General features: G+C 39.2%; 1 protein-coding gene across 1 annotated transcript in view; it reads left to right on the top strand.

Annotated features, from left to right (window-relative positions):
- Window positions 1-12,927, top strand: part of Copb1 (coatomer protein complex subunit beta 1) — a 36,785-nt gene that overhangs the window by 12,154 nt on the left and 11,704 nt on the right. Inside the window, exons 6-13 of the mRNA XM_021165931.2 lie at window positions 95-187; window positions 4,803-4,940; window positions 7,247-7,366; window positions 8,057-8,164; window positions 8,250-8,396; window positions 8,756-8,901; window positions 10,066-10,162; window positions 11,932-12,092. Of these exons, the coding sequence (XP_021021590.1) occupies window positions 95-187; window positions 4,803-4,940; window positions 7,247-7,366; window positions 8,057-8,164; window positions 8,250-8,396; window positions 8,756-8,901; window positions 10,066-10,162; window positions 11,932-12,092 (1,010 nt within the window). The remainder of the gene's footprint in view (window positions 1-94; window positions 188-4,802; window positions 4,941-7,246; window positions 7,367-8,056; window positions 8,165-8,249; window positions 8,397-8,755; window positions 8,902-10,065; window positions 10,163-11,931; window positions 12,093-12,927) is intronic.

Below are 12,927 nucleotides of genomic sequence, written 5' to 3'. Positions count from 1 at the left end.
AAAAAAAAAAAAAAAAAAAAAAGTGTGTATGTGTGTGTGTTGTATTAATTCATTACACCAAATGAGGAATATAAATATACTCTTTTTTTTTTAGGATCGAGCTTTGGATTATTTAAGTACATGTATTGATCAAGTTCAGACATTTGGAGACATTCTACAGTTGGTTATTGTTGAACTAATTTATAAGGTAAGAATGATAATTTATACAAAAAAACTCAGGATAGCTAAACCAATCCTATACAATAAAAGAACTTCTGAAGGTATCACCATCCCTAATTTCAAGCTGTATTACAAAGCTGTAGTAATAAATACCAAGTGGTTTTGGCATAAAAACAGACATGTTGATCAGTGAATCAAAGACCCAGTACATAAACCCACATACCTATGGATACCCAGAAATATACAATGAAAAAAAGAAAGCATCTTCAACAAATGGTGCTGGTCTAACAGGATGTCTGCAAATAGATCCACCCATATCTTTCACCCTGCACAAACTCAAGTCCATGTGTATCAAAGACCTCAACCCAAAACCTCATATACAGATCCTGATAGAAGAAAAAGTGGAGAATAGCCTTAAATGCATTGGCAAAGAGACAACTTCCTAAACAGAACACCAATAGTTCAGGCACTAAGATCAGCAATTAATAAATGGGACCTCATGAAACTGAAAAGTTTCTATAAGGCAAAGGGCTATCAAAAACTTCACCAATTCCATATCTGACAGAGGACTAATATCCAAAATATATAAAGACCTCAGATAGACATAAACAAACCAAATAATCCAATTAAAGGGGGATGGGGATACAAATCTAAACAGAATTCTCAGCAGAGGAATCTCAAATGGCCGAGAAGTACTTAAAGAAATGTTCAACATCTGTAGCCATTAGGGGAATGCAAATCAAAGCAACTCTAAGATTCTTACACCTGTCAAAATGACTAAGATCAAAAATAAAAGCTTATGCTGGGAGGATGTGGAGCAAGGAACAATCCTCCACTGCTAGTGGGACTGTAAACTTGTACAGCGACTTTGGAAATCAGTATGGCAGTTTCTCAGAAAATAGGAAATTGTTCTACCTTAAGACCCAGCTATATCACACTCCTGGGCATACACCTAAAGATCACTCCATTCTACCACAAGGACACTTACCCAACTATGTTCATATCAGCCTTTTTCATAATAGCTAGAAACTGGAAACAACCTACATGTCCCTTAACTAAAGAATGGATAAAAAATAAAAAGAACATTAATTCAGTGGACTACTACTCGACTGTTAGAAACCATTACATTGGGCTAGAGAAATGGTTCAATGGTTAGGAGTACTGACTGTTCTTCCGATGATCCTGAGTTCAAATCCCAGCAACCACATGGTGGCTCACAACCATCTGTAATGGGGTCCAATATCTGGTGTGTCTGAAGACAGCTGCAGTATACTCATATAAATAAAATAAATACATCTTTTTTTCTTAAAAAAAAAAAGGAAAAGAAACAATTATATCATGAAATTTCCAAGCAAATGTATGAAACTAGAAAAAAATCATCCTGAGTGAGGTTACCCAGACCCAAAAACATGAACATGGTTGTGTACTAACTTATAAGTGGATATTAACTGTAAAGTAAAGGATAACCATGCTACAATCCGTAAACCCAGAGAGGCTAAGTAACAAGGAGGACTTTAAGGGAAGTTTCAGGGATCTCTTTGGGAAGGGGAAATAGAATAGGTTTCTCTGATGTACTAGGGGCAGGTGGGGTTGAGAACAGGATGGATCAGGTGGGAGGTGGGGTGAAAATTCTGAGAGGAAACTACTGGATTTGGGGAATATTTCAGGTAGGAAAGGTAGGAACCTAGTACAACATGGAATCTTATCAGATTAACTAGCAAAAACTCCTAGTAATGGTGGACAGAGAGCCTGAACCAGCCATCTTGGTTCTATAACCAAGAAAAGCCTCAAGTGGAGGGATTGGGCTTCCAGTCCAACCACAAAACCTTTGACCTACAGTGTGTCCTGCTTGCAGAGTGTTCTGTAACCCTACCATAATCATCATCAGAGAGACTTTATCCAGCAACTGATGGGAGCAGATGCTGAGTCCCACAGCCAGACTATTAGAGGGAGCTCTGGGAGGTGGAATCAGAGGGGTCAGGGACAGCTCACGAACACAGAATCAACTGACTGTGACTCATGGGGACTGGCAGAGATCAGGGAGCCTATAGGGGCCTAACCTAGGTCCTCTGTATATATGTTATGGCTGGGTAGCTTGGTGTTGTGGGGAGACTCTGAATAGTAGGAGTGGGGCCTATTTCTGACTGTTGCCTCTTTCCGGGACCCTTTCCCTCCTACTGGGTTTTGTTGTCCAGCCTTGATGTGATGTATGTGCTGGGTCTTATTGCAGCTTGTTATACCATGCTTGTTTGATGTCCATGGAAGGCATGCTGTTTTCTAAGGGGAGGTGGAGAAGGGTGGATCTGGGAGGGAGAGTATGGGGAGGGGAGGGAGGGAAAGTACAGTCGGGACGTAACATGAGAGCAGAATGAAAATTTCTTAAAATGAATGGTAATTATGATATGTAAATCAGCAATTTAAGACAAAAGTAAATAGTCTTATCCTGGAATATTCCTCAATTTCTAAGATAATATTTTAACTTGATATTTTACGTATTTATTGTGAGCTGGTGGCATGCTTCAGGAGAACTTTTGAGGGTCACTTCTCTCCTTCCACTGTGTGGGTCCCAGGGATAGATAGAACTCAGATTATCAGGTTTAGTGGCAAGTGTCTTAATCTACTTAGTCATCTCACTAGCCCCAATAATAATGTTTTAATAATAGAGATAATACTAAATATCTTAATTTAAGCCTTCTTTTTTTGTTGTTGTTTTTTGTTTTGTTTTTTGTTTTTTCGAGACAGGGTTTCTCTGGAGCTCACTCTGTAGACCAGGCTGGCCTCGAACTCAGAGATCCTCCTGTCTCTGCCTCCCAAGTGCTGGGATTAAAGGCGTGCGCCACCACTGCCCAGCAATTTAGGTCTTCTTAAACCCTTTTTTTCTTTAATACCTTTATTATGTTTTCTTTTTTATCAGTATATCTCAAACAAATAATTGTGTACTGCCCAGTCATTAAGTGGATTATGAATAAGGCTTTAGAATAAAATGCAAATTTTTATTATATATCAAACTGTTTTGAAAAACTAAAAATTAATAAACTTTATAAATGTTTAGTTTTTAAAGAGTGATTAGATGGGGCCAGTAAGGTGGATCAGTAGGCAAAGGTGCTTGGGGCATAAGCCTGGTATACTGAGTTTCATCCCCAGAACCCACATAAAGGTGGAAGAAGAAAGCTAAGATACCATCCAACCACCACACATTTGTATACAACCCTTTGCTGCCCCCATGACATAGACACAGATACACTATAATTTAAAAGTGAAGCAAGATGGAAAATACCTCATTGTGCTTCAGAAACATCTATGAGTGTTGCAGTTTAAGGCTTATGGCAGCCTCATGGTGAGCAGATTTGTCAGGACTACTTTTCTAATGATATTGTCAATGTTTTACAACAATATTGGCTAGCTAATAACCCCTGAGTGGCTCCTGAGTTAAGTGGAAGAAAAAAGACATGCCTCTTTCACTATAAATCAAGTACTATAAAAAATTAAACATTAAACTTGGTGCTATGGTTTGGATACAGTTTGAGTATGTTCTCGAAGGTCTTGGATCTCAGTGTGTGTCAATGTGCAGGTGTTGGAACATAAGAGGTAAAGCCTAGTAGGAAGTTATTGGGGTATACTGCCCTCAAAAGATAAGTGATCCCCTTAAAACCCTAAGGTAATTGTCAGAGGACACTGGGGCCTGAGTTCACTAGTAGGACACTATCTGGTACACACAGGCCCTGGGTTTGCCCTTGGTGCTGTTAAAGCTGAGGGAGGGACGGGCAGCACTTTATTGTCAGCACTTCTACTGTGGGGTTTTGTGGAGGTTAGAGAGCAGGGTCTTGGCTATGCAACTGAGAAGAGCCTGGAACTCCTGGACTCAGCTCTCCTCCTATACCGACTACACTTTAGTTTGCAATATCTTTTGAAAGAGTTCACTGTCACCATGCTCTGATAAAACAAACTGTAAACATTATCCAGAGTGTTCTCATAGTCACAATCTCTTCCCTGTACTGTGACAGTTACTTGAACTTGCTTTTTAATTTTGCAGTGTGCATGCATGTGTCATGGCATGGCCATGGCGGGCGGTTAGAGAACTTTGTGGAGTGGATGGCTTACCTTTACTTTTGCATGGTTTCCAGGGTGCAAACAGGGTTGCCAGCTCTCTCTTCTTGAGCCATCTAGCCAGCGCCTGTGACCATTACTTGAAACACAACATTTCTTTCTAAAACTATCAGTGTTTGTTACATTTCACTCAGTATTGGCTGATATTTTTTTATTCTTTGAAATATTATTCTTAGCTTTTATATTGTAGTTTACTTATTATTTATTGAGGCAATGTCTCATTACGTATGTAACCCTAATTGGTCTGGAACTTGACAGAGATCTATCTGCCTCTTCCTGAAGACTGAGATTAAAGGTGAGAGTCACTGTGCATTAAAAAATTTCATCTGGTGGTGGCAGCACAGACCTTTGATCGCAGCAGTCAGGAGACAGAGGCAGGTGGATCTCTGTGAGTTTGAGGCCAGTCTGGTCTACAAAGTGAGTTCCAGGACAAAAAAAAAATCATCTGAAAGTAATTATAAAGGCTGAGAATGTGGCCTTTTATGTGTGTATAACGTCCTTGAAATCAGCTGAAGCCTAAATGTTCTCTTTTCCAGGTCTGTCATGCTAATCCATCAGAAAGAGCCCGCTTCATTCGCTGTATCTATAACTTACTGCAGTCATCTAGTCCTGCTGTAAAATACGAAGCTGCTGGGACACTGGTAACACTGTCAAGTGCACCAACTGCAATAAAGGTACTTTGATGACAGGATGATGGACATCCTGTCTTACCCCCCATGCTCTAGTGACACTGAAGTTATTTATATGGTTACTTGCTCTACTTAACACAGTCCAACATTTGACATCATTAACAGGACATCTATAAAGTCCCCACTTGAGAACCACACAACTGAGTTAGAAGGGGGGAATAGCAATACCCCTCAACTTGGGTGTGGGTGTGGGGATGTGTGCCCCCACCCACCCACACCCACACTCACACAAAGCTTTAAGTAAGTACAATTTTGTGCTGGCAGCATTCATATCTACCCTTAGCCACCAGGCTACAGGCTAGGCACGTGGTAGAGAGGACTATAGATTCTATAACATGATTTACCTTCTTAAATAATTCAGCCTTTTCTTTATGCTTTCACACACTTAAAACCTTTTACTGATGTTTTAAGATCTCTCTTTATAGCTGTGCATGCCTTTAATCCTAGCACTTGGGAGGCAGAGGCAGGAGGATTTCTGAGTTTGAGGCCAGCCTGGTCTACAGAGTGAGTTCCACGACAGCCAGGGCTACACAGAGAAACCCTGTCTTGAAAAAACAAAACAAAACAAAATATTTTGGGGATCTTCAATAATAGATTATTGTATTTCTTTTCTTTTGTTTACTCCATCAAGACTTTGTCAAATACACTAATATGTTCAGAGGACAGTTATTTTAGAAAGCCAGCTGGCATAAATTGTTGAATTTACTGTTTTACCTGTTAATACTAAAACACTTTATTTAGAAATAATTTTAAACTTAAAGGGAAGTCACAGAAATAGGACAGAGTTCCGTTACATTCCTCTTCTAGCATCCTGTAATGTTCATACCTCGTGTAATCATATCATTGTCAAAACTAAATTAACGTTGAAATTGTATTGTCAAATAAACTAGATTTTGTTCAGATTTCCCTTCGGTTTTCGGTTAATGCCCTTTTCTGTTCTGTGATCCACTCTAGGATACACAGTTTCTGTTGCCGTCTTAGTCTCCTCTAACCTTTAAATGTGATTTTCGTGCCGTCATGGAGAACATGAGTTTGTTTATAGGGGATTCCGGAACATGAGCTTGTTTCATGTTTTCTCATAATCACTGAGATTAGGCATTTGGGCAATAGCACAAAACCTGTTGCCGCACGTCCTCAGATCAGGATAACTAACTGTACACTTTCCTTATGACCAGTTAGGTCAAGACGGTCTCCCTGCTTTGTTCACTCTTCTGATTTTTCTCGTTATATATTCAGAATATATTTGAGGTACTTTGACACTGTAGATTTCATGTCACTCCTCAGATTTGTTTCCACTAATTTTGGCACTGATGAATGGGTTTTTCTTAGCAATAGTTATTACTAGATATTCTGAGGGTAACTTTATCGTACCTCATTGTACGGTTACTGTGGCATTCCGACATGAGAAAGCACTGATTTTCACTTTGCTACACTTTTTCACTTATATCAGTATGAATATTTAGTCTATGTATCATAATCCACTGTTAAAATTATTTTGTTCAGGTTGTTCCAGCTTTGACTACTGAGAACTTTTCTAGATAAGCTACTTTTTCTTTTGATTTTTAAACTTGATCATTCTACAAACCATTATACTTTTTAAAATCTTATGTAAAAACAATAACAGGGCATAGGGATGTAGATGCTAACATACTTAATTGGGATGTGCAAGGGTTTCGGTCACCAGTACTGCCTTCTAAAAAGTTTAAATAGGCCGGACGTGGTGGCGCACGCCTTTAATCCCAGCACTCGGGAGGCAGAGGCAGGCGGATTTATGAGTTCGAGGCCAGCCTGGTCTACAAAGTGAGTGCCAGGACAGCCAGGGCTATACAGAGAAACCCTGTCTCGAAAAAGCCAAAAAAAAAAAAAAAAAGTTTAAATAGATGCTAAAATATTTCATAACAGATTATCTTTACATTCTTGCTTATCACTGTAATAAATATATAAAGATGAATTAAACATTATCCCTGATGTGAAATGTGTTTCATAGCCATACTCAGATTCTCTGCCCTCCTCTGCTCTGTGTCCTTAGTTTCAGTCCATAAGTATTTGCATCTGTGGCAGCTCCTTTCCATCCTTGACTTTGTGATCCTTCCCATGCCTTGTAGTCTAGAGTAGCACTGACGCTAGTTACAGTTAGGGGCCAGACATCACATCTCTCTAAGGGAAGTGCATACATGCTAGGACAGAGGCGAATGAGTTTATTCTAGCTTCCTCGTGGCCTGGCAGGGAGAACCAGTTCTTATTTTCACAATAGTTGTTTTTCCAGAATGCATTTCTTTTTTTTTTCATAGGCTGCTGCTCAGTGTTACATTGACTTAATTATTAAGGAGAGTGATAACAATGTAAAGCTCATCGTCCTGGACCGCCTGGTAGAATTAAAAGAGCATCCTGCTCATGAACGAGTCCTGCAGGTAAGCTCTGCTGTCCTTTATGTTTAGATCATCCCCAAGCCTTGCCACTGTAGATAACGTAACCTGGAACCTGAACCCTCACACTGTAAACTTTGGGCAACTGAGGGTAACTCTTTATGTATGTGAGTGCACTGTAGCAGTCTTCAGACACACCAGAAGAGGGCATCAGATCTCATTACCAACGGTAGTGAGCCACCATGTCGTTGCTGGGATTTGAACTCAGAACCTTCCGAAGAGCAGTCAGTGCCGCTGAGCCATCTCTCCAGCCCCGGCCCCCACCCCGGGTGTAACTCTTAAATCACCATCTCCTTTTAGGTCTTTCTACATGACATTGATTTGTTGAAGGTTAACTAAACTGCGTTTCCTCTAAAGTGTCCTTCCTCCTGGATATGGCTGGTTACTTTGCTGTAATGTCACTTAGCTTGTTCCTCTGACTTTTGTATTTTCCATGAACTAAGTTGGATCTAAAACTTGTAAACATTGTCAGCTCAGCTGTGTCATATGTGATGTCATCACTTTGTGTCTCATTATACTAGCGACCCCGCGTATCTACTTCTTCCTACACTACTAATTCCATTACTAATCAGAGGACTGAGGTGATGGAGGGCAAAAAGCACTGTGGTGCAATTAGGATATTTTTCTTATGAAGAGAAACACTGGCATCACTCTGTAGTTTTGGGTTTTTTTCAGGATCTGGTCATGGACATCCTAAGAGTACTGAGTACGCCAGACTTAGAAGTGCGTAAGAAAACGCTGCAGTTAGCACTGGATCTTGTCTCATCTAGGAATGTTGAAGAGGTAAAACAGAACATTGATGACATTATTTGTAAGCTGTCCAGATAGAATGTAATTCTCACTTGTTTTTACTTTTTGTCCCCCGTAGTTGGTTATTGTCTTAAAGAAGGAAGTAATTAAAACAAATAATGTGTCTGAGCATGAAGATACTGACAAATACCGACAGCTTCTCGTGCGAACACTGCATTCCTGCTCTGTCCGATTTCCAGATATGGCTGCAAATGTTATTCCTGTGGTGTGTAACTCTTATTATTTTACTTGTAAGATTCTAGATGTTTTTGTTTTTCTTCTACTGAAATTGCAACCATCTGAAATAATAAAAGTCTTCCTGTACATTTTTGATCTTTAAGTGTATTCCTATGCTGACTTGAGTAAGAACTCAGATTTCTTTCTCTTAATCCTCTCAAAAATTTTGCTGCACAGAAGACTATTGAGACTTCTGTTTATGTACTAGTGTCTGTCTCAGCTTATGTTTTGTTCTGTATTTTGAAAATCACTAACTTCCATTCTTTGTTCATTAATTTATTTCTGACTTTATATAATTTTCTTTTTGGAAACTATATAACTGTTTGCCCCTTTCTCTCTTGTTGTTAGTTAATGGAATTTCTCAGTGACAGTAATGAAGCAGCAGCTGCTGATGTCCTGGAGTTTGTCCGTGAAGCCATTCAGCGCTTTGACAGCCTGAGAATGCTGATTGTTGAGAAGATGCTGGAAGTCTTCCATGCTATTAAGTCTGTCAAGTAAGTTTAAACTACACTCAATGTAACGTTGAGCGTTTTTGTCAGTTTCTATTTTAAAAGAGTCAACTAGTAGAAAATAAAATAGAGAAGAAATAAGATATACAATACACAAAATCATCTACCATCATTCAGTTTGTAGTGCATAGAATTGTTTTAGTTAGGTTTCTGTATTCTAATTACTTCTAAAACACTGTGAATCACAGAATGACCAAGAAACATTTTTTTAAGCATTGTACTTAAAATCATCATTTGAATACAAATTATTTATGGTAGCATTTATTGGAAAGGTTTGAAAAAACAACCTGAATATGACAATATGTTAGATTCCACTAGCCTTTGTTTATCAGAAAGGGCAGCAGGAAGTGACTATTGGGCATAGCTTGAACATATATGACCTCAAAGCCTGCCTCCATAGTGACATACTTTCTAACAGCAAGGCCATACTGACTCCAACAAGGTCACACTTACTCCATCAAGGCCCCTCATAATTGTGCCACTCCAGATGGCTAAGCATTCAAACACATGTGTCTGTGGGGACATCCTATTCAAATTTTCCCAGTAACATTTTAGGTTGGGCATTGCTTTGTTCTTGTGGCAGGACACTAGTGTACAGCCTAGCCTGCGTGCCTTTATTATAGGTGTGTACCTACTACAGCTGGCTGTCTTTGCTTACTTGAACGTTTTCTGTGCTGGCTTTCAAACCCAGCACTTTGTGTGGTCCTAGGTAAACACTGTACCAGTGAAATGTACCCAGCCCCAACAGATGTTCTTCTGTATATGTCATCCTACTCAACATTGTGCATCTTGCAGTGATTGCAGATAAAAAGTGAAATGAATTTAAAAATTATATTCAAGTAATATATTTCTCATAGTAGAAAGTAATAGAGCCAAATTTATTTTAACTGTCCCCTAAATGAATGCCTGTGGGAAACATTTTGCTATTTTAACTTTTACTGCTCAACTCACTAGTTTTAGAATGTGCCTAAGGACAGTGAATGCAAATAGCTATTTTCTTAGCTTCCCATTTGTTGCAGTCTTTCTGAAATGTTCCTCTTCCAGAAACCAAAATCCTGCTTTCTTGCTTTACCCTAAATTCACAGAGAAGTGTTTGTGCATCAGGCTTGTTCCCAGGTTTGTATTTTAGAGCTTACATTCTTGTCCTAGGATTTACCGAGGAGCATTGTGGATCCTGGGAGAGTACTGCAGTACAAAGGAAGACATTCAGAGTGTGATGACTGAGGTCCGCAGGTCCCTTGGGGAGGTACGTTTGTATGATGCTCTGTGCTTTAGAAAACTCTCCTGTGCTGGCAGTGCAGCTCAGTGGTAGAACCCATGCGTGGCGTGCATGCAGCCCTAGTCAGTCCTAATACAAAGAAAAACAGCAATTGATACGTAATCATTCACTTTGGTGTTTTTGTTATGTAGTGTTTGAGCTAAAGAACACTGAAAATTATATTTTAATTACCCAGATAAATAAACCTCAGGGGTTATAGAAAATTAAAAGTGTTCCCCCTCCCCCTGCTTCCATGAGAACTATTAAAACCTGTTCAAATAATTATTTGTTTATCTTTGGGTAAGATTTTGTTTGAGCAGAATGTCTGTGCAGCTAGTAAAATTTTTTTGTTTTGTTTTTGTTTTTCAAGACCAGGTTTCTCTGTGTAGCCTTGGCTATTCTGGAACTCAATTTATAGACTGGCCTCACACTCAGAAATCTGCCTCCCTCCACCTCCCAAGTGCTGGGTGGGATTAAAGAGAGGTGTGCACCACTACTGTTGGCCTTTTTTTTTTTTCTTTTTTAAGATAAGATCTCATAGGTAGCCCTGATTGGCCTGAAAATCACTATATAGACTTGACTGGCTTTGAACTCAAGAATCTACTGATGTACTTGCCTCTAGCTCTTTTGTTTGTTTGTTTGTTTAATTTTCTTTATTTACATTTCAAATGTTATCCCCTCCCCCAAAGCCCTCTATCCTATCCCCTTGCTTCTATGAGGGCGTTCCCCCACCAACCCACCCACTCCTACCTCCCAGCCCTCATATTTCCCTACACTGGGGCATCACCTGCCTCTACCTCTTATGTGTTGACGTTAAGGGTGTGTACCACCATGCCTGCCAATAGCTGCAAACGATGCTATTGCTGATTTGCCTTGAAAGCCTATCTGAGAGCAAGGCTAACTTGAGACTGTTAATGTACTAATATTGGAATATTCATTCATCAAAACAACTTCATGGTAGAATGCAGAGAACAATGGACTAGTTTGTCAGGAGACCTGGGTTCTTTACTAATTAGGCATTAACTCTGAGACCTTCACTCTTAAGTTCCTTAACTACCTAAACTTTTTTTCATCTCTAAAATAAAGGACAAGCCGGGCGTGGTGGCGCACGCCTTTGATCCCAGCACTCGGGAGGCAGAGGCAGGCGGATTTCTGAGTTCGAGGCCAGCCTGGTCTACAGAGTGAGTTCCAGGACAGCCAGGGCTATACAGAGAAACCCTGTCTCGAAAAACCAAAAAATAAATAAATAAATAAATAAATAAAATAAAGGACATAAAATAGGTTTAATTAAAGACTCTTAGAGCTCTTCATCCATGAGAAATTTAAGGCAACATGTTGACAAACAAGCTGTAGCAGCCCTGTGATCAACTAATAGTGTGGTTGGGGAAGTTATTTATACATTTCATTTTACAGGGATGAGTGTTGTTTTAGTTCATATTTTCAGAGGAAGAGATAAAGAGGAGGAATGAGGCCCAGAAAGCATCTACTTTGCTAAACACTGTCCTGCCCATTTTTCTGTTAAGGAATTGTTCAAAAAGAATTATAATTCCCCTTAATAGATTCAGAAATGAGGCTCAAAATTATTGTATGATTTAACATCATACGTGTAGTAAGTGGTGGTGTGGGAATTGACTATAAACCTTCTGTTCTTCCCACAGAGTCTGCAGTCAAAATGCCTTCTGTAGAAAGTTGATTGACTATTCCAATGTAACTTTACTGTTGATCTTATTAAATCATTGTTTCCATTTGGCTTTTAGATACCAATTGTAGAATCAGAAATAAAGAAAGAAGCTGGCGAGTTAAAACCAGAAGAAGAAATAAGTGTTGGGCCCGTTCAGAAACTGGTTACGGAGATGGGCACCTATGCTACTCAGAGTGCACTCAGCAGTTCCAGGCCTACCAAGAAAGAAGAGGACAGGTGACAGCCCCTGCGCCCTGCTGGCTGAACTGCTCTACTGTTCTCTGTGGCTTCTTTCTCCTAAGAGTTTCTGATGCTTAAGTGAAAGTATTTGCCGTTTAAGGTCTTGAAATAAGGTTGTGTGTAAAGTTTCCCTCTGAATGGGCTCTGTAATTTATGTCTTTTGTTCCTACTGTTCCCATTGAAGTAAATATTCTTTTTTTTTAAAGATTTATTATTTATTTTATATGTAAGTACACTGTAGCTGTCTTCAGACACACCAGGAGAGGGAGTCAGATGTCATTAAGGATGGTTGTAAGCCATCATGTGGTTGCTGGGATTTGAACTCAGAACCTTAGGAAGATCAGTCAGTGCTCTTAACCACTGAACCATCTATCCAGCCCCTGAAGTAAATATTCTTATAAAGCCTACTTTACTCATATAGGAAATGCTGTGTTTATATTTAAGTCTGATTGCTTGTTAGTATCAGAAACATATTTTGATGTTTTCCCTTTGTCTTTTCTTTTTTCTTTCTTTCTTTCCTTTATTTAAACATTTCTCTCTTGGACTAGAACTCGGGGCTACTCACATGCTGGGTTAGTGCTCTGCCACTGGAACTATAGTCTCAGTACAAATTGTCCAGTTCTAATTGATAAAGTAACATTTCAATTTTTTACCTCTTTATTTTGCTTTCTGTGTTTATAAGAAGATGAGAAAAATGATTGTACAGTGTCACTGAGCACTTCTTATGTACTAGAGGCCACACTAAATAGTTGGCCTCACAGTCTTTTTTTTTTTTTTTTTTTTTTTTTTTTTTTTTTTTGTCCCAATAATGCATAGTTGAGGACGTGGAGGA

This window comes from Mus caroli, chromosome 7, assembly GCF_900094665.2.
Source record: "Mus caroli chromosome 7, CAROLI_EIJ_v1.1, whole genome shotgun sequence".
Classification (NCBI taxonomy): Eukaryota; Metazoa; Chordata; class Mammalia; order Rodentia; family Muridae; genus Mus; species Mus caroli.
This window is presented reverse-complemented; position numbering and strand designations above follow the sequence as displayed.